Source organism: Anabrus simplex, chromosome 4, assembly GCF_040414725.1.
Source record: "Anabrus simplex isolate iqAnaSimp1 chromosome 4, ASM4041472v1, whole genome shotgun sequence".
Classification (NCBI taxonomy): Eukaryota; Metazoa; Arthropoda; class Insecta; order Orthoptera; family Tettigoniidae; genus Anabrus; species Anabrus simplex.
In genome coordinates this window covers 246,160,387-246,182,491 of record NC_090268.1, presented here as the reverse complement: position 1 = coordinate 246,182,491, position 22,105 = coordinate 246,160,387, and the positions used below count along the sequence as shown (strand labels likewise).

The 22,105-nt window shown below is 38.6% G+C and overlaps 1 protein-coding gene across 4 annotated transcripts in view; it reads left to right on the top strand.

Annotated features, from left to right (window-relative positions):
- The window catches only part of mxt (Eukaryotic translation initiation factor mextil), a 425,214-nt gene that overhangs the window by 188,177 nt on the left and 214,932 nt on the right, over positions 1-22,105 (top strand). For all 4 annotated transcript variants that reach the window (XM_067145489.2, XM_067145488.2, XM_067145487.2 and 1 more), the window contains one exon: positions 13,386-13,446. In XM_067145489.2, the coding sequence (XP_067001590.1) occupies positions 13,386-13,446 (61 nt within the window). The remainder of the gene's footprint in view (positions 1-13,385; positions 13,447-22,105) is intronic.

Sequence of the window (22,105 nt, the reverse complement as noted above, 5' to 3'; positions counted from 1 at the left end):
TGCCAAATCTGGACTGTATGGAGGATGTTGCCATACCTCCCACTTGAATCTCTGCAGCAGTTCGGACATTTGGCAGGCCGTGTGAGTGTTGCGTTATTGCGCAACAAAATCACACCAGTGCTCAATTCCCTTCACCTCCACCTGCTTTTCTTTAATTGCCTTACGCAACTGGTTCATCGTTTGACAATACGAAGCCTAGTTGATTGTCATGCCTTTCGGCATAAATTCCACATACACCACACCCTCATGTCAAAGAACACTGTCACATTACCTTTCCAGCTGAAGGTTGGACCTTGGCCTTCTTTTGTGGTGGTGGTGTGGTGTGTACCCATTCCATCGATGTTCTCTTTGTTTCGGGGTTGAAGTGGTGGACACACGTTTCATCCCCTGTGATGATTCGCCTTAGAAACTCGTTGCCCAACACAGAGTACCTTTACAAAAATGCTAGTGATGATTGACTTCCCTTGTGAACATTGGTGAGCAGATGTGGGACCCATCTTTGACACAGTTTACTAAATCCAAGGTGATGGTGAACAATGGAGAACATACTGGCATACGAAATGTTCAGCATGCTGGCAATTTCCTGTGGTTATGTGTCCATTCTTTCTAATGATCCCATCCACACGGTCAACATTTGCAACAGTACTGGACGTTGCAGGCCTGCCTTCGCAATATTCGTCCGTGAGATCCGTGCGTCCAGTGTCAAATGCTTACACCACTTTACAATAACTGGGCGAGAAATTGCTCGCTCACCGTATACAGCAGTGATTTCATGATGAATGTCTGTGCAATTGAGCTGTTTAGCCCATAGAAATCTGATCGTTGCATGCACCTCCAGTATGGAGTGAACATCCAGTTGACACGCCATGGAGCCTAGCCCGTTCTGCACAGGCAACACAACAGGATACCACATCAACCTTCCTATCAGACATGTCAACAGTTACTGTAGCTTGCTCGGCATTGGCCATGGTCACGAGACACAGCGTGCTCTCTCGGCGAGCTATTGTAACTTAGTTTTTTATTCACTCTCATATATTCAGAATGTTACGATTTAGACTTCCTCAAAATTATTCACACACGCCATTAGTATCTCACAGTACATCTGTTTTACTATCAGTCATCTGCATTGTCTTCTGCATGAACTATTTTGACTCTTTTGTTTTGTTTCACGTTTTTTATGTCATTTTACTATTACAAACGTAAATGATACCTTACGTTCTAAATTATTCCACAATAATGTCACACCCAGGCTAAAATTGCCAAATTTATATTAATTTTTTTCTTGTTCAAGAATTATTTTTATATATAGTTTAAAATCTCTTATTACAGAAGGAAGCATCCGAAAACCATTTTGCAAAAACCCATATCCTACTTCAAATCTTGTGACACTGAGTACATTGTGTGCATTTTCCATACATTGATAGTTACAATTAATTTTGTTTTCTTTAACCTCACCTTTTTGTATGTCAAAATGTGATCTTTTCTGTATGTATATTGGTATAAAGTATAATTTTCCTAATTCTCTAAGTAGTTTGAAAGGACATTGTTTGTTTAGGGCAGATTGTGGTCAATCAGGAAAAGATGTCTACAGAGCACAATAATCGATGGAATAAAATTTCCTTTGGGATCCTATGTCCCTTCAGCGACATCAACAAAAAAATATTTGGAACTATTCTTCTACAGTGAATTTGTTTCCCGCTATGGCACCGTGACTAACTGACATTGCGCGCACAATGCTATGCACACCTCCTCACAGTCCAGTCAGTTGCTTTGCAGACATGGTGAAGTTACAAGTGAACTGTCCTAGTGAAACAGTAATATGGGGAAATAGCCAGCAAAAGACAACTAGAATACAAGCAACGTCTGAAGGAGAAAGGTCAGAATAAAGAATGACAAGAAAATTTAAAGATTGCAAAAAACAAAAGAAAGGTCTAAACGAGGAATAGAAAGATTAAAATTACAAAAGAGAATACCTAAATAACCTCAACGGAAAAGGGAACTGAGTGAGTTGGCCATGCGGTTAGGGCCGTACATTTGTGAACTTGCATTTGGGAGATAGTGGGTTCAAACCCCACTGTCAGCAGCTTTGAAGATGGTCTTCCATGGTCTCCCATTTTCACACCAGGCAAATGCTGGTGCTGTACCATAATTAAGGTCACAGCCGTTTCTTTCCCACTCCTAGCCATTTCCTACCCTATCGTCGCCATAAGATCTATCTGTGTCGGTGCAGTTAAAGAAAGAAAAAAAAAAAGGAGACAGGAAGGGTTAAATTGACAAGAGTTGACAATCATACCAATATTGTCATGCCTGTCACAGCATTATGGTAAGTGCAGAAAACGTGTAGTGGAAGCATTGTCCTCTTCACCACGAAAAAAAGAAGAGAACTTGTTATGCATTTGGCAGAAAAAGAGGATTTAGAGATAAGTAAGGCAAGAAAATGTGTACCTGAAAAGTAGCTGGATGATGATAAAGCAGCTGTCATTAAGTTTTATAGTGATGATACAATCTCTGGGAAGAAACGATTTTAAGATCAGTGTTAGATATGAGGTCAAAGAATGCTAACATTAAAGGAAATGCATGCTTTATTTACATACTACTATGAAAATTTACCAGGCAGTTTCTGAAAGTTTGCTGAATTGCTTCCACCTCATGTGTATCTTCATCATGGCATCGCGCATAATGAATCCATATGCATTGTGCATTTACGATGAAAATATGAAATTTCTTTTGAAGGCACTCTATAGGAAATGAGTATCTGTACAGACTGAACTTAGGGAGTTTTTATCTCGGGTGGTTTGTGATCAGAACTCATGTGAATACATGCAGTCAAGGTGTGAAAAATGTCCACACCTGGTCATTTTCAAGCAGACAAGCTGAAATTGAAGGAGAAGAAGAGTAATTGATAGCATTGATTCACTGAACACCTGTCTTCCACATCTTGTAAGCCATGTTTATGTTAAATGACAGCAATCTGAGCCTTTTAAGTGTACTTGGGAAAAAGTTGAAAACAAAAGAAGCTATCATCCAGATTGACTTATCTGAAAATTTACACATGCAAGGAGCATAATGAGATTCAGGCAGCTCATTGTAAATAAACAGGTCTCCGTGTTTACTGCAGTTGCTTGGTTTAGAAGAGAGGGTAACGGCGAAGTTCAGAAGAAGTCATTAGGACATATGACAAATGTGCAGTCGATGTTTGTCAATCAATCAATACTGATCTGCATTTAGGGCAGTCGCCCAGGTGGCCGATTCCCTATCTGTTGCTTTCCTAGCCTTTTCCTAAATGATTTCAAAGAAATTGGAAATTTATTGAACGTCTCCCTTGCTAAGTTATTCCAATCCCTAACTCCCCTTTCCATAAATGAATATTTGCCCCAGTTTGTCCTCTTGAATTCCAACTTTATCTTCATATTGTGATCTTTCCTACTTTTATAAACGCCATTCAAACTTATTTGTCTACTAATGTCATTCCACGCCATCTCTCCGCTGACAGCTCAGAACATACCACTTAGTCGAGCAGCTCTTCTTCTTTCTCTCAATTCTTCCCAACCCAAACATTGCAACATTTTTGTAACGCTACTTCTTTGTCGGATATGTTTTAGAATATGCACATCTTTCATGTGAACAATCGGTGAGGATTCACAAGTTTTGCAATTAAAACAAAAACTGTCGGGCAATAAAGTGATGAGTGATACGTTGAAAGATTGCACTAGGCAACATTCCTGGCAGCAATGTGTCAGACATGCCTGGAGCAGTAAAACCACATCCACATGCACAGATATTGAAGAAGGTTATGACGTAAATTACAAACTACAAATAAAACATGCCATTATGATCATCTGGCAGTCGGTGTCAGCTTACTACTAGTCAGCTACTTATGTGTTGACATTAAAAACTTTGTATGTTACTCATTCACGATATTTTCATTTTTGTTATTTGAAATGTGAAAACTGCATTTATATTATCGACAGTGTTTCGATACTATTTTTTGCAATAAACCAATGCCTGCAAAAATGGTATGAGGGTAAACTAACTCAGTATGAAATGTATAATTTCAGAGATGTCAGTCGGTCACATAGTGAGGTCAGTCAGTTACACCACATTTTTACATATAATGTCCTTATAAATTGACTTTCAGATATGTTCCTTTTATGAAGGAGCACGTTAAGCCTTCCTGTCCAAACAATATTTTGAAGAACAAAAACTTTCAGAGAAATATACAAGGAAACATGTTCGGGTGAATAGAAAGTTGACATTTATGTGAGTCAGTCACGGAAACTTTAGAACCAAGTATTTAGTATAATATTTATGTTTAAGCCATGTTTTATGTATCACTGTAATAGTCCAGTGTTTATTTATCCTATCATGTTTTTAACCTTTACTACAGTGGTTACACAAAAACAAAGCACTAAACACGATAAGGGGGGGAGTAAGAGCAACTACATCATGTCAGAAAACACTACACACTCAGCGAAACATCAGCTGGACTACGCGGATCTCCGCCAACAACATAATACGTAAATATCAGTAAGGCCAACTAGTGGACAATAAACCAGGAAGGTGGAAGGAACTACGACCTACTGAGGGCATGGACATGGCTTATGTTGCGGTTTCCGAAATAATTCGCTGTGATCCTTGAATTTGAAAAATATTATTTACAAGTGAAATTTTACAAATCATTCCAAAACAAAATCCACCAACTTACAACTTACGAACTATAAGCTCCGTGATACACATATCTTAGAGGTTCTTTGATAATGGCTTCACTACAAGTTTCAAACTTCAAACCAACTATACATCTAGTTACAAATCCAGTTGTACAATGCAATTTAGTAGGTTAAAAGCAACGTAAAAAGCAATTACAATTTACAGTGAAGTGAACGTACTCTCCTAAACTCTAGCGTATATCAAGTGACACTGAACTACCAGAGGCAAACCCCAAGGTAAATATATTAAATTACAATCTACATATTTAGTGAAATAAGAAATGGGAATGACTCAAAAACAAACAGGCAAGCTCAGCTGAAAAGCTAAGGCGACATAAATAATTAATTTAGCGAATCAAGGTTAGGCTAGGGCAGACTCCTATACGAAATAGCAATTGAACATTACGGAAATTTTAGGCGGAACGGAATTCAAGAGTGCTTACCCGAAAGTGGCCCATCCCGGAAGCAAGGCGTCGCACACGGCGTAAAACTTCAGACAAACCAAGACAGATAAAACAGATCAAATTATCACGAACGCAGCTTCGCTCTCTATATATAGGTAAACCCTGGCCTTGGAGTAGCCAATCAGAATGCATGAGTCCGCCCATCCCCACTAGTTTCACCAATCACAATTCCTACTTTCAGTCACGAACTTTAACTAAACTTCTCGAATACGCACGTTCACGAATCTTCCATTTCCAGAATAGTTAGAAGAATGCCTTCTAGAACACATAACCAACAAAAGGCAACACACCCTGTTCAAAAATTCATGTAACTTTCTGGATACTTCCGTTAAATACAGAACTGAAATCTACTATTTACACATACCATATGTTACAAATATTACACAGTACAGGTTAGGTCATTACAAATAAAACATATTACCACACTTTACAAATAAAGTCTTCAATAAACATTTTCCACTTCCACTACATTGTTCACCTGTGACATCTTCCTCCCCCCCGAAAGTTGAGCCACGCTCGACCATTAACATAGTTTCACTGAGGAGAAAGCAATAAAACGTTCTCACACAGTACAGATAGTAAAGATACATTACTCTAACATACATGATTTCTTGAAGTAGACTTTCTGATAACAAACAAAACAAACTGTCAGCACACCACAGGCCCTTTTAGTAGCCAAGATTTCACAATTCGCCAATAATTTTCAAAAATAAAAAAGGCGTTTATAAATCCACCTATTCAATAAATATAACAAAATCCACATGGATAGTCACACTACACTTCAAAATGCCTTCTGAACCTTTTACAATTATTTAGACAATTTCTAGACTGTCCACCAAAGGATGTACATACATTCCTTCTGCCAAATGTTAGTCAGCCAGGAACTTCTCACTTTGTTGCTAAACAGCGTTCAAAGCCTCCTTATGGGCAAGATTACAGACTAAGTACTTTGCACCACTTTTCCACACCAGTCACAGCACAGCTAGGCCACAGGTTATCTCGCTGATATGTGGCTGCCGACACGGCCGTTTACCGCCAGCCTCCATTCAATTTCAGTCCAACCCAGGTAGCTACGTAATTGCAGTCCATTGGCTTCTAGCACCAGATAAGCAGATGGGTGAGATACCGTCCAGTCAGACTGCCACCATTAGGATGTTTGCCACAGGATCGTGGTGCGGGATGGTAGCGCCCAAGGTACAGATTGCGCCTCCCAACTTGACACTTCAGGTTGCCGTCAGAAGAAGCTGGTCATGCAGCCACTGCACCATAAACAAACTGCAGCAGACGGGGAATACTTGAGGTAAAAGTATGCTGCTGGGCTCAAAGATCTTGCGTAGAGTCACCCAATGGGTGGCTTAATGAGTATGCAGTAGGGACTCTCCCTCGCACACCAGGGATATTAGGGCACTAGCCCCGGGGTAAGCACTGCTATCTATAATTCATTTGACAAGATTATGGTGGGGGTGAAAGGAACCTATAGGAGTTTACCCTAAACCTGAAAGTAAGGGGAGTAAATCCCAATGAGTGACCCTAATTAAAACCTGCCTAACTTATAATACTAAATCCATTACAGTAGAGGATAGCTAAAGTATTTGCCTACACAATTACTTAAACTAACAACAAAACTTATTATTACCTTATAATTGAAACCTTATAAACGCCTTACAATAAACTTATCATTATCTTATAACTAAACTTTTTACAAATAGCTTACAACTAGATTTACATGGTCACCAACAATGGTATTTACCCTTCCCTACCAGACTTAAGGTACCTTCACATGGGAGAGATGGACTCTGCTGATCCTTTTCCTTTTGAGTGCCCTTGTGAAAAGGACGGAGTACAGGTTAGGTTAGGTTAGGACTAATGTTAGCCGGCAACATTACGGGCGCAGACAACCTCATTTGAGAAAGGTTCTCACTAATCTGAGAAACCATTTGGGCATTAACTGGTAGTGTAGAGGTTATGCAACTTGATACCGGTGGCGCTAAGACAGGGGAGTGGTTTTGAACCATTGCATCAGAAATGGGCTGATTAACAATAGAGGGCACAACAGAATTAGCAGGTAGCACAGGAAAACGTGTATGGGTTCCAACATGCAAAGGAGATAGATCATTAGAATTGCTTACAGGAGTCCTAGTTCCAGACAATGAAACAGAAGATCCCAGGGCAGCATTAGTCACCTCAGACTCCTGAATAGGCCTAGTACCAGCACTAGATGTCAGAATGCACACTTGAGCAGCAACAGATGCATCACCAGAATTAACACTTTCATTCATTTCAGATGGGATAGACACTTGAATTTCAGAAACTGTGTATTTAACTTACTGCCTTCAAGCAAACCACCGATTCTGTTGAAAATGCTGGTAAACTGTTGTAGTAAGGCTTGACATTTCTGCCGTTCGACTTCCGGCAATTTGAGAGAAAACAAATCCTTAATTCTGTCGAGATAATGTAATAACTGCCCCTTAACCCGCGCTAATTGGCCATGCGAGGGCTTATAAGAGCCAAAGGACAAAAGAATGGCGTTAAATTCAGGTAACCTATCTTTAATCACGGCCAAAGACTCATGCAACTCGTCTGTAGTTAACTCAGGTATGGTTATAGGTAGGTTAAGCGATTGTTTCAACAGGCTAGTGTCATCTCTGACATTGCATGTTGAATTCATTTTTTGGATACGAAGTTCATAAACGAGTTCTGCTTTTCTCAAATGGAAAGGATTAGGAACAGCGCGAGCCATCCTGACAGATAGAAACAAGATTTCAAGCGATACACGAATCACAAATTTTACGGAGTTTTAGGTTAGGTATGATCACGGTTCACCTTTCGTCGTCCGCAACCCAGCGCTTGCCTCTGCTTCTGCTACCAAATGTAACCTTTATTACAGTGGTTACACAAAAACAAAGCACTAAACACAATAACACTAAACACTAAACACAACAACATAATACGTAAATATCAGTAAAGCCAACTAGTGGACAATAAACCAGGAAGGTGGAAGGAACTACAACCTACTGAGGGCATGGACATGGCTTATGTTGCGGTTTCCGAAATAATTCGCTCTGATCGTTGAATTTGAAAAATATTATTTACAAGTGAAATTTTACAAATACATTCCGAAACAAAATCCACCAACTTACAACTTACGAACTATAAGCTCCGTGATACACATATCTTAGAGGTTCTTTGATAATGGCTTCACTACAAGTTTCAAACTTCAAACCAACTATATATCTAGTTACAAATCCAGTTGTACAATGCAATTTAGTAGGTTAAAAGCAACGTAAAAAGCAATTACAATTTACAGTGAAGTGAACGTACTCTCCTAAACTCTAGCTTCCATCAAGTGACACTGAACTACCAGAGGCAAACCCCAAGGTAAATATATTAAATTACAATCTACATATTTAGTGAAATAAGAAATGGGAATGCCTTGAAAACAAACAGGCAAGCCCAGCTGAAAAGCTAAGGCGTCATAAATAATTAATTTGGCGAATCTAGGTTAGGCTAGGGCAGACTCCTATCGAAATAGCAACTGAACATTACGGAAATTTTAGCCGGAACGGAATTCAAGAGTGCTTACCCGAAAGTGGCCCATCCTGGAAGCGAGGCGTCGCACACGGCGTAAAACTTCAGACAGACCAAGACAGATAAAACAGACCAAATTATCACGAACGCAGCTTCGCTCTCTATATATAGGTAAACCCTGGCCTTGGAGTAGCCAATCAGAATGCATGAGTCCGCCCATCCCCACCTAGTTTCACGAATCACAATTCCTACTTTCAGTCGCAAACTTTAACTAAACTTCTCGAATACGCATGTTCGCGAATCTTCCATTTCCAGAATAGTTAGAAAAATGCCTTCTAGAACACATAACCAACAAAAGGCAACACACCCTGTTCAAAAATTCATGTAACTTTCTGGATACTTCCGTTAAATACAGAACTGAAATCTACTATTTACACATACCATATGTTACAAATATTACACAGTACAGGTCAGACTCCTGCAGCCAGACCCACCGCGCAGCACTTCGAACCCACAGGTTCCGGCAGCCCAGCCCGTGCAGTGCCTTTCTCTTTCTGACGCGGCAGCGTACTGGCCCACAGCACTGGGCTCATACGGCCTACCGCAGTCCACCGTACTGGGCGGGCTCCGTGGAATAACCTTGAATAGTTCTCCAAAATAACATGTGCGCTGTGCACAACGAAATGTTCACGTCACACTACTATTCGGATCATTCACTCTACGAATTCCGTACGCTACTAACATATTGCAAAGTAGGCTAATCGCATTGTGAAATTAAACGGTAGATATTTCTCCTGCACTATAATAATTTTATGTATAGTAATAGTAATAATAATAATAATAATAATAATAATAATAATAATTGAAAACAAACAGAAACTTTATTATAAACTAATATTCGTTTGCAATTGACATCAAGTTAACTGAAAATGAATCTAAATAACACGAAGCATTTTCATAGGACTTCATTTGCGTTTACCTCAAAATAAAATATAACAGAAATGACGTGCAATTTGCCAACAACAAAAACAATCCTGAACATAGCTTTTCCTTAGTGTGAGTACTTTATTGGTTATTGTTAATGTGGCGGAATGAAATTACTGTGAATGAAAAGAAGAGCATCAGCATTGTCGTGCGTTGATAATGAAGCCTGCTGAACTGCAATTTATCTCTGAAGCTGAACATGATGCTTGCATACATATTACTTTCTTAGCGATCTGGTGAAATTTTGGATAGTTTTGTCCATTTGTTCTCCAATAGGATGCTATATGTATCTTCTTGCATTCCACAATTTTGCTTCAAATATCTTTCCAGCTCATCTGTTGGAATAGGAGCATCATGAACGTCAGTCCACGAAGAAAATTTCATTACTTTGGCAGGTTATGGCATAGTCATGGAGTCTGATGAAATGGCGTATGACTTTTAGTGCTGGGAGTGTCCGAGGACATGTTCGGCTCGCCAGATGCAGATCTTTTGAGTTGACTCCTGTAGGCGACCTGCACGTCATGATGAGGATGAAATGATGATGAAGACGACACATGCACCCGTGCCAGCGAAATTAACCAATTAAGGTTAAAATTCCCGACCCTGCCGGGAATCGAACCCGGGACCCCTGTGACCAAAGGCCAGCACGCTAACCATTTATCCATGGAGCCGGACACGGAAACATTAGAATGTTCGTCATTCAAGCACACCTCGTTCATCGTGAGTTTTTTTATCTAATCATAAAAAAGATAAGATCAGTCTGACTCCTTTAATCTACACTAATATAATAAAGAGAGAGCGCGAATTTTGTTAGTTTGTGTATATCTGGAGGGTAATCTCAGAAACTACTGGACCGATTCTAAAAATCCTTTTACTAATGTAAATATACATTATCCCTGAGGGACATGGGCTGTATTTTATTTTCAAAACAATTCGAGATGGGGGAGACAGGGAAGGCATAAAAATAATAGGCTGATATAGGCGAAATATCGAATTTGTCGTGCAAGGACAACACTAAGCTCATTTTAAGCCCCTTGACCCAAAGAACAAATCTCGGTAAGCCCTATGGGCCCGAAAACTATGTTGTACGGCCCTGAAACCGACCGTTATGGAGATATTGGTACCACACTACCCCTGCTCTCGGACTCGGATAAGGAAATGAACTGCCGTAACCATGGCAACGCCAGCTCCAGGGTTCTACTGCAGCGCGATTATGTGTGTACGTTTGGGCATAGCTGCCAACCAAAATTTGTATACATAATCCCTGAGCATATCTACAATATATCTCCAAAAATTAACATGTTACAGATGTGAAGTGGTATTAATAATCTCTTTTAAAAATAAAGAGACATGTCTCTCTTTTTTGTTTTGGAAAATTCACGTAGGAGGGGGTGGAGGAAGGGCTGATAAAGGGGTTGAATTCTTTTTATGCGGATACTTATATCTCAAAACCTGAAGATGTTACAGATGTGGAAATACGTATTTGTAATCTCCTTTAAAAATAAAGAAACGTGTTTTTTTTTTTACTTGAGAGAAGACATTCTCACGTGTACAGTTCTTTGTCGCATGGTCATCTCAGCCCCAAAAGGCAATACGACAAACTTTGTTTACAAAGAGTTTCTGGGGTAAATGAAACTCAATTTTTCAGTGAGGTTTTATACTTCAGGGATTTTCAGATAATGTGTTAGTACAGTACCGAGGAACGATTACTTTTATCAAATTACAAAATCCACGCGAGAAGCCGCGAGTAACTGCTAGTGTTGTAGATGTTGATTCCCATAGGGAACCTAAAATATTTGTCCCGAATGAGTAAATTTATAATACCAATGTCCAATAACGGACCATTATATTGGTATTATAACTGCTAGTGTGTACATAAAGTTCACCGCAGATCGTACAGCACACAAAATTAACGTTTTTCCCATCACCGTCAACTGCAGGCTTGAATACCAACCAAATACGACTTTTAAGTTTAGGATCCGGTTCAGAAGTTTTGTATTGTGCCGTTTTTAGTTCATTTGTTGCTTTTTTTTTTTACTTCATGATTTTTTGCCAGGGTTTCTTTTCTTTTGGAATTACAGTCCACATTCGTTTCTGATAACAGGATAGACGGAGAAGTCAAACTGAAAACCACAGCAAAAATTTGATCGGCTCCACTCGACCGTATTGCAACGCACTCCGGTGACACGCAGTACACTGTACACATTGAAGCAGTAGGCCCATAGACCTACCACAGCGCTGTCCTTGGCTCACCACGTACGAATGACAGAGCGCTGGCCCAGACCGGCTCGTGCGATGATGTCACGGGCTTCGTTTGTTCGAGCCTTTCAAAGCCCATTGCAGTGTACCCTGGTACAGGTTAGGACTTTACAAATAAATCATATTACCACACTTTACAAGTAAAGTCTTCAATAAACATTTTCTACTTCCACTACATAGTTCACCTGTGACAATGTTATTAGAATTTCAGTTTACACTCACCACAACGTTTATGTAGACATTTTCTTGCTGAATTGTATTGTAAATGTCAGTCAGTCACATGTGGGCTCTTCTTACACTTGTCTGTATTACATCCTGATACATGAAAAATATAAAGAAAACTGCTATGAAATGCCATCAAGTAACAGAATTATGTTGCACAGTGATATTACAGGCCTAGTTAATTTCAAAAGAATGGAAGCCCATAGAATCTACAAGTATAGTCGCTACAGTGTTAACAGAGTAATAAACCTAAAATAGTTAAAAAATTTACGGAGGAATACTCGAAAGAATGACCCTGTTTACTGCGTTCCTTAGAATCTCATTCAAACATGTTTTGTAGTGTGTGTAGCCGCGATTTTTCAGATGCGCATGATGAGGAAGAACAAGACTGAATTCCATGCTAATATGAACTCCGAACTGTTAAGTGATCAGTTAGTGCAGAGGCTGCACATGATATCTAAAGAAAAAGCATGCCACCAGTGTATGTTTAGCAAACAGGAACTACAAGCTCCTAAGGGAGCAACTACAGTTAAAAAAAAAAAAAGAGAAATGATCCTTCAGCCTCCACTCAGATATGTACCACAGATCACCTGTTACTTTAGCAGGTAAGAATCATACACTCTTTATATGCCAGTCTTCGAATATCTGCCTGAATTGTCTGTTGTTCATTGATTTTTCAATGATATGTAAGATCTCGGGGAAAAAAATATATATTATGGCCGCCCCCCCTCCCCGTGCCATAACGGCTGCATTATGAATTGCCTTTCTTGAAAGTTGGCATCTCTGTGTTAATATACTGTATGTTTCGCATCCTTGCCTGTCCTGAATAATATACATTGCACACGTATTCCTATGTTGATGTAATGAAAGGCTCAGCTTTGCTACTGCCAGTTTTGCTCAACCCTTACCAGTACACTTCCTGCTGCAGATCACCAGCCAGACACTGGCAAGGAGTGAGGACTCTGACTATTGCACTCTACAATTTTAATTTTTTTTGTTCAATATTGGCATTAAATGTGGACAACTGCATCAGTTTTGATGTTCAGTCATCTCCTGAACCGGAAACGGTGCTATTCAGCAAGTTTTTGATGAGTATTTCTTGTTAGTCACAATGGCTTAACAACATGACACACATCAGTTTTCCTTCTTCCTGATGTACTTGTAGGGAAAAAGTGTGCAGTTTCTTTAATCAAACTTGTTATTATTCTTGGATATGTTACAGTTAATCCTGGAGCTAAGGAACGTCTTGTACAGATTACAGGGCCAAATGAAGATAAAATTAAGTATGTATTATTTTTTACTTTAATATCTTAAGTGAATGTGCAGAATATATGAATGGAAAGAAAGAAGTGATGGATACAAGCAAACATAAAACTTTAGGATCAAGGATGATGCAAGGATACCTCAATGGCAGGTCTGTGTGGAAAAAATTTCATTCTAATAATGAATGGCAATGGCTGTATAAAAAAAAAATCCATTCGGTGTACATTGTGCAGAATTCTCTGGAATAGATATGGCAGGATTTTGATGTCAGTAACCTTAATACACTGAACAACACTAAGGTGGTTATGTCCTCTCCACCTTTTGTGTTTTCACATTTATCCTTGTCTTCTGTTTCTGTTGCAGCCTCTCCCACACTGACCTGTCATTGTGTTTATCCTTCTGCATGTTTCTATTCATGTTTCTATCTTTTTTATAAATGACTTGATTTGTCACTTGGTTGTTTCTTTCCATTACTTATATTGACCCATTGAGTTCCCTTTTCTCTTTCTTTGTGTCCTTTGTTCCCAGTCTTTCACCACCTTTATTCATCTTTATATTTTGCGTTGTCCCTCTTCCTTTGTTTATCTGGATTTCTTTCCCTCATCAAGACAGGATGACCTCTCAATCAGTGTTGGGGCCTGGCCTCCTAATGAGACTGGAGGCAGAAGCAGGGGCTGAAATGAAATGAAATGGATGTGAGGTGTAACCTAGACCCTCACCCAACGATAATACCCACCAAGTAATCAACCAGAAATAAACAAAATATGGCAGAGATATATATGTGGAGTGGTAGCAGTCAAAGAAAATGCTGATGACCCTTGGATTTCCTCTGGAACAAACGTGGAAACCATTTGAAGTTGGGCCCGATGTCAAATGACAACCTGAAGGAACTATCTACAGTACTAGAATACTGAAGGAAAAGGGAATTTAAAGGGAAACACAGAGTTTATTAATCAAAACCAGTAGATAAGATAATAAAGCAGCTCAACAGAAATCAGGTAAGGACAAGGAAGAAATACCCACAAAGTACTCTTGTGCAGTAACAAAGAGCAGGCTTAAACAAGCTTGCTGTAATATGTTTCAGAGCTCATTAAAAACATATCGGATTTGTCTTTGAGAATATAGGCAACATCAAAGCTTGGAAAATATATCACTACTTACAATATTACCAGCCTAAATATAGGCCCAAGAATTTGTAGTATGTGGCAGCCTTCATAGGAGGACATTTTGAAATGAAAAAAAAAAGAATGGAAATAAAGGCAGAAAGCCCCCATCTCCAAAGTTAGGGCACAACACTCTCCCACAGAGAATGATAATCAAGAAAGGACAAGGAAAATAAAATAATGCAATCGACCAGAGCCTTGCTGTCCCTCTCTTAGACCGGAAGAGTATTACAAGTGAAGTGTAAAACATGTAATAGTGAACCAAGGTTCGGTTCAGAGGAAACTGGTTTTGATGAGGAGAAATTCTATCTGTTTGAAGACAGCAATGTTCGAGGATGTAGAGATTGTCGTTGTGCCATTGAATCTACTGACATGAGGCTGACATATTTGAGCACTTTCAGATGCCACCAGATTGAACCAGGATTGAACCAGGATTGAACCTGCCAAGTTGGGGTCAGAGGGCCATCGTCTCAACCATCTGAGCCACTCAGCCTGGCAATTTCAAACAAGGAATGGTGCAATGTGGAGAAAAATACTCTTTGCCATGTAAGCGTATACATTAAGGGTACAACCTTACTCTTTTTCCCCTGTTAATATTGCAGATAATGATTTATAGTTATTTTCTAACTGTTGAGTTTGATTCGGTGTCACCTACCATACAGTTTAGGGACCCTAGTTGCAGATACGATGTCTTACAGTTACCGTTAATCTTGCACGTTGACACTATATAGGCATGGTTTTTTTTTTTTTTTGTTTTTTTTTTTTTTTACTTGCGAGATTTACGTAGTGCCACTGCCATATTGTGAATAATTTTATTATTTAGCTTATGGTACAAGTTAAGCCGCGCACAAATTGAGTAACATGTGAAAACAACAAATAATTTACAAAATAGAATAAATATAAAAAGTCAAGGCAATACATAAAGAAGAAATTGAGAGAGATATGTACAATACAGAACAATAGAAAGAAAAGTACATAAATACAAAAATGATGTGAAATATAAGTAAATACATAAATTAAGAAATGAAAAATGAAAACTAAACTATGATGTCCAGTTGTTGCAGCATTAAATAGCTGTTGTTCAAGCTGTCAGGAGGTCGTCCGTAGTTCCACAGAAGGCTCTGTGTGGGTATCTAATGGTATTGTATCGTATTGTCTGGAATTCTTCACCACAGTCACAGCTTGAAGAGGTTGCGGGCCCCAAGAATGCATTGCAGAGCCACTTCTCCCATGCTCAGTACACAGTCTGTTTAGTGGGACCCATACACTCCGCGGGAGATGAAACCCGGGTGGGGGCTGCGTAGGGTCAAAGATCCATCTCCATTCGTCGGGTGCCTTAGCAGTCCATTCTTCATTCCAATTTCGCAGTCCACAGAGATTTTCTTTCATCAGTTTTTGAGCCAGCATCAGAGGAGGGTGTCTGGATTTCAGTCGGGTTGAAGCGCTTCTTTGGATGTCTTGATGAATTGGAAGTGATTTACTGACCTATTTTTTCCTGCTTCTCCGATGAGATTGTTCTTGCAGCGTAGATCTGGGAGAAGGATGTTGCTAAGTTCTGGAAGCCAGTGCAGTGGGGTTGTTTTGATGACACCACTGATAATCCGCATTGTCTGATTCAGGACGGTGTCAATTTTCTTGGTGTGGGCGCTATTCAGCCGGACGGAAGAGCCATCTTGTGAAAACCACTAGTGTTACATTTATGGGTATAAGTAAAGCATATTTCCTTTTTCTGTAGGATTATAAATCTGTTTGGGTAATGCCATGCAAGTAGAATTGTGGCATGTTCAAATAATGCATTTAATAATGTAGTTGTTATTAAATGACAAACATATAATAGAGTCTTATTTCATCCAATTCTTATGTATAGAATGCAGTTAGGATGTATTAGAAGCAAGAAAAAATATGTAAAAACTTCTCCAAAAGAGAAAGCAACATTATATCCTCTATAAAGATCAGTTCTGTTAAAATGGAAGGAAATTTCGTTATCAACATAACCTAACCTGACCTATCCTTGTCTAGTCACGACTTTGGTACGGTTTGCAGACTTAGCCTTAGTGTATTCTTATTGACTTACAGCAAGTGTACATGTAATATATTTGCTTGTGTGTATTATTACAGTGTGGTTTCATGTAAGTCAGACTAGTAATAGCAAATATCAAGAAGGGAGCTGAATTATTTACACCAAGCAAACACCAAAGAATATGATTATAGTAATGTGTATATCAGTCTGGCCTCACGGTGTAGGGAGCAACGTGTCCGCCTGTCACCCAGCGGCCCCAGGTTCGATTCCCGGCCGGGTCAGGGGTTTTTAATTGTAAATGATCAATATTCCTGTCCTGGGGACTGGGTGTTTGTGTCGTCCTTAATGTTCCTTTCCTCACATTCAACACTTTACACTTCTGCAATTTCCAAATGCACGCAGGTTCATAACATATGGTGCAAAGTAGGGGCAAAAGATCTTTCTAGGTCTACACCCTGAATAAATAGCATTTATTTAAAAAAAATTAAAATGTGTATATCAAAATAAAGGCAGAAAAATATAACATTAAATTAAGTGAGGGTGAGAGAGAGAGAGAGAGTGTGAATTTCCTTAATTCCTCATTAAGCTTGAAAAATGACTTATTTATATCTTGATTGATCATTTACTTGGGTAAGGGAACCTACACTATTAATATTTATATTGAAGCCAGCTTGTTGAAGGTTATCTAGCATGATTTCAATATGTTACTAGTCAAGTTGGCAGCAGTGATAAGCCATTAAGCAAAAGTGAATAGGGCGGCGATATTTGCTTTTTAGTGTGTAGCCTTACGTGATGAGTACTGTACATGTGGTAGAGTATCAGGAAAAAATAGGGAAAAGGGGACATCCTGGTGGAATTAAAAAGTAAGGGATGCAGTGGAAGAAAAACAAAAGACACGGAGGAGCTGGATAGGAGGAAGAAATATAGAGAGTAGGCAAAAGTGTCATGAAGCAAAAAAAGCATGTCAGAAGATTGTACGGGAAGAGAAGCAAAAGTCCTGTGAAAACTTCACAGAAACCTTGCTTGAGGATGTTAAAGGAAGTACGAAAGTGTTGTTTGGATTGGTTAAAAGCAAAGTAAACAGAAGAAAAGATACAAAATTTGTAAGGATATATACAAGACACATTTTGACACACAGGGAGGATATTCTCCATCGATGGGAGGAGTATTTTGCTAAATTATTTTATATCAGATTTAAAGAACTGTAGGAAGCGGAGGAACGTGAAGAAGAAATGGTGGAAGAAAACCAAACTGAAGATATAACAATGTTTGAAATTCAGAAGGAGCTGTAAAAAAGATGAAAAGTTGGATGAGGTGGCAACAGTGATGATAAAGGCAGCAGGACCAGTAGGGTTACATTGGAGTGATTATTTTGAGTGATATGGAAGAAGATTGAAGGAAGGGTCTCATAATCCCAGTATTCAAGAAGAGTGATAAGAAAGAAAGTAGCAACTATAGGGGAAACACAATCATTTCATATGTAGCAAAGATCTTCAAGAGGATATTAGAGGGAAGACAGAGGATAAAAGTAGAAAAGGAAGTGGAGAAAGTACAGTACAATATAGATTTATTAGACATTGATCAACTTCTGATCTAATTTTTGCATTAACCCAATGAGCAGTACTGCCGTCTATTTATGGCAGTGTTGCGTGTGGCTCACGGGAGTACTGCCGTCTATTTATGTTCTCGAAGTTTGTGCTTGAACAGTACCGCCGTCTATTAATGTTTCATGTTGAATGTTTGAAATTGTTTCGTGACATCGTACTGGCGGGTCTTTAGAACAATGTTGGGGGGGATGTTTGACATGTTCAGCGATCTTTATTCCATGTTTTATCACAGCTCGTATGTTCTTTGGTGATGTTCTCTCCCAGCATCTGTAGTTACGTAACCTAACTTGGTACACGATTGTGCTGTGAATTACGACAACACCCGGGAACTGTTTTCTGTTGTCATTTCCTGTGAGTGCAATGCACGACTATTCCTTGACAATACACATTTTTCTTTTCCTTCATTCTTGGTTTACGAAGAAACAAATACTCTCCTGATCGTAAACAAATACACCTGGTAAGGGCGGGATCATGTCGAGAATGCAGGCTTGCTCCACAATATATAAGTAATATTTTGGCTAACGAGGAGTCTGACGATGAAATTTATATTTATGATGGTGATAGTGATTGTATTTTGTCTGATGAGACGACAACATGGAAATTGAGGACGAAGTGCAGCGCTCCGCTGTTGCAAAGAAGGCTAAGCTGTCAGCTGTTCAAACCGAGGAAGAAAGTGGAGTTTCTTTATGTTTCTTTATTTCTTTATTTTTCTGAAGATCTACAAACCTAATTGATCTGTTAATGGAGAAAAATAACAATGTCCAACCTAGACAAGCTCTTTGAACTTATGATGATGATGATGATGATGATGATGATGCTTGTTGTTTTAAGGGGCCTAACATCTTTCAACTTATACTCTATCTAAATACTAAACTATAAGCCTAAACAATCAAATAGCGCTAACTAAATAAATACACAGGCAAACAAACCAAAATAAATTATCATAAAATAATCGGCATACTGTCAAATGGCCCACGGTCAACTCCCTTCCGGCGATCTGATAGACATATAATAATGTGAAATGAACAATAATAGAAAGGCATAAATTAAAGTAAAATAAAATAACGGCAATCCAGCAAACTGGCGCATGGTCATCCATATCAAGGTTAATGCCCTACCTTTCCTCTCCTGACTGACACAGCAAGTCATTGCATATTTCACACCTACATACTCACTCATGACCTACTACAACTTGTTGAACCAGTCATCACGTTGCGTCAACTGCTGAGTCTGTGGCCGATATTTTTCCCAAGTTTCTACGTTGTCCATTGTTCTGCTTTCATGCTACCTCTCATTACTCACTGTGACATCATTATCTCACTGCCTCTATAACTACCTCACCCTTAACAAATGGACCATCTTTCCTTATTTACAGTTACTCCATGTATTAACTTAATTACCCTCCACATTTAACTTCATCACTCTTCCCCTTAACTTCAATTACAATCATACTTTACATACCTCCTTATCAATCTCTTATCATTTGAATATACTTAACCACACTCAATCTCATTTAAATTGCAAACTCCATATTACAATTGAATCAATTATTTCAGAAACCAGTCAAGCGCCAAGTCTGCCTTTTTTGGGAAAATAAAAAAAACTGTCTAGCATCAGACAAAATGTTATGGTAGGGGTTTTAATATTTTAGCTTGAAAGTATTATATCTCTTAATAATTTCTATGTAAGGAAAAATATTTTGTGCTTATTAACTTTGCTATTAAAAAATCTGAAAAAATTTCCACTTAACTGGTTTCTGAAATAAACGAGTGTTGGAAACATATTTTTATGGGATAATTCTTGAATTTTGAAAGGATTTTGTCATAAATCCTATATTTGTGGAAAAAGAACATATTTTAATAGGCGTAGACTGTATTACTGATACAAAGGGATGAAATCAGCAATGTCTGCTCATTATGACAGGAGGTAATCAATCCTCATACACAAACTCCACAGCACATTCTGTCTCTGTAGTAGCCCATTGTAAAATGCTGCCATAAAAGTGTTCATATTCCATCAGGTGACGTTTTAAGGCATTTAGTTCACGTATCTTCTTGATATTGATGGACACCTAAAACAAACATTAACAAAGAATAATGTAGGGCTCAGACCAGGTACTTCCTTGTCTGAGTAAGAAATATAACCTTCTCCTTTTAAACTTGCATTCCGAATAATATTACGCTTGTGAGTTTGTTTGTCTACCACTACTCGTTTTCTTTTACATACAGGTTCGTCTTCTGAACTTTCAGACATATCACTACGATTATAAAAACACTGCACTAAACAAAAACACTTTTTGAATCAGTTGTTCACAAAACTACGAACATGCAATTCCAGAAACACAACAACGACAACAAAAACAGCTGAACAGCTGGCAATTCCGGATCCAGAACAGCAGCACCAACCGGAAAGGTGCGGCACATCACAAAATGTACCAGCAGTTCATTGCAGAAACCAGCCAAGCGTTGTCACTTAACTGGTTTCTGAACTAAATACGGAATTCAACGTAATGCCTGACCATTATAGGAGGACGTTTCTTCACTGGTTTCAGCACCAAAATGTGCGTATACCCTCTTAGTAACATATTCTGTCATTAACTCATTTTTTCATTTTTTTGGCACTTTGACTGCTTTTTGAAATAATCGATTCAATTATATCACCACATAATTGCTCTTAGCCTAATTGCAGTTAACACCACTCATTCCATTCTCTTTCAATCTCCACATTAAATTCATTGCACATTTTAAATACACTCCACTCACCTTCCAACTTAACCCTTCTCGCCTTTCCGTAATTATCATAACCGTACTTGCTAATCATTAATCACTCTTCCAGACAACTATTTACATCTCCCTAAAACAAACCACCAATCCAATCGCAACAATTTCTACCATTTAATCACTCTTCACCAACCTTACCATCTCACAATTTTTACAATCACTCTGTTACCGTACTTTGCCAATACAATATCCACCAGCCACCTTTCATAATATACATACAATACAAGCAGCAATAATCATCTTACCATTCATACATATACCAGCCATAATCACGTATTAATTTAATCCCCCCAATTCACTCTCATATTAACTTATATAACTTAATCACTCTTACAATTATATCCACCCACCCAACTCTAAAATCTCATTTTATATCAATCTATACCAAACCTCCACTCCAACCGCAACCATTTCTACCACTTAATCCCTCTTCACCAACCTTACCACCTCAGTTACACTTCTTACAACTTACCTTACCACCTTATATTATTTACAATCACTCTATGATATTTCACCAACCAACTTCCCACTTATTATCACACTCATCTCATTTCAACCTACTTCAACACCATTACCTAACTTACTTGCTAATGTTAGTTACAAACAACTACTGTATCAGCACTCATAAGCAGTCATTAACAAGCCGAAACATCTTTAATTATTTACAGTCTCTCTTACATCACTCCCACCTTAACCTTGATTATCATCATTCTTTACATACCTCCAAATCACAAACAACTATAGTCACTCAACCCTCTTTCTGTATTCACTCTTCCAAACAACTATTTACATCAGCCTATACCAAACCTCCAATCCAATTGCAACAATTTCTACCACTTAATCACTCTTCATCAACCCTACCATCTCACAATTTTTACAATCACTCTATTACCTTACTTACTAACATTACTTAACTTTTTACTTCTTGTTACTATGCCCTCATCACTTTTATCTTTCTTACCCCACAATCCTTTAGACTCCTGCTTCTCCCTTTGCTCAAAGCTATACTTTTATTAACTTCCTCCCTCCGAATGCTCATGAGAACTTCGAATTCACTCTGCAAGTGTCTTATACAGTCTTCCAAACCAGTCTCTTTTCTTACCTCCCTG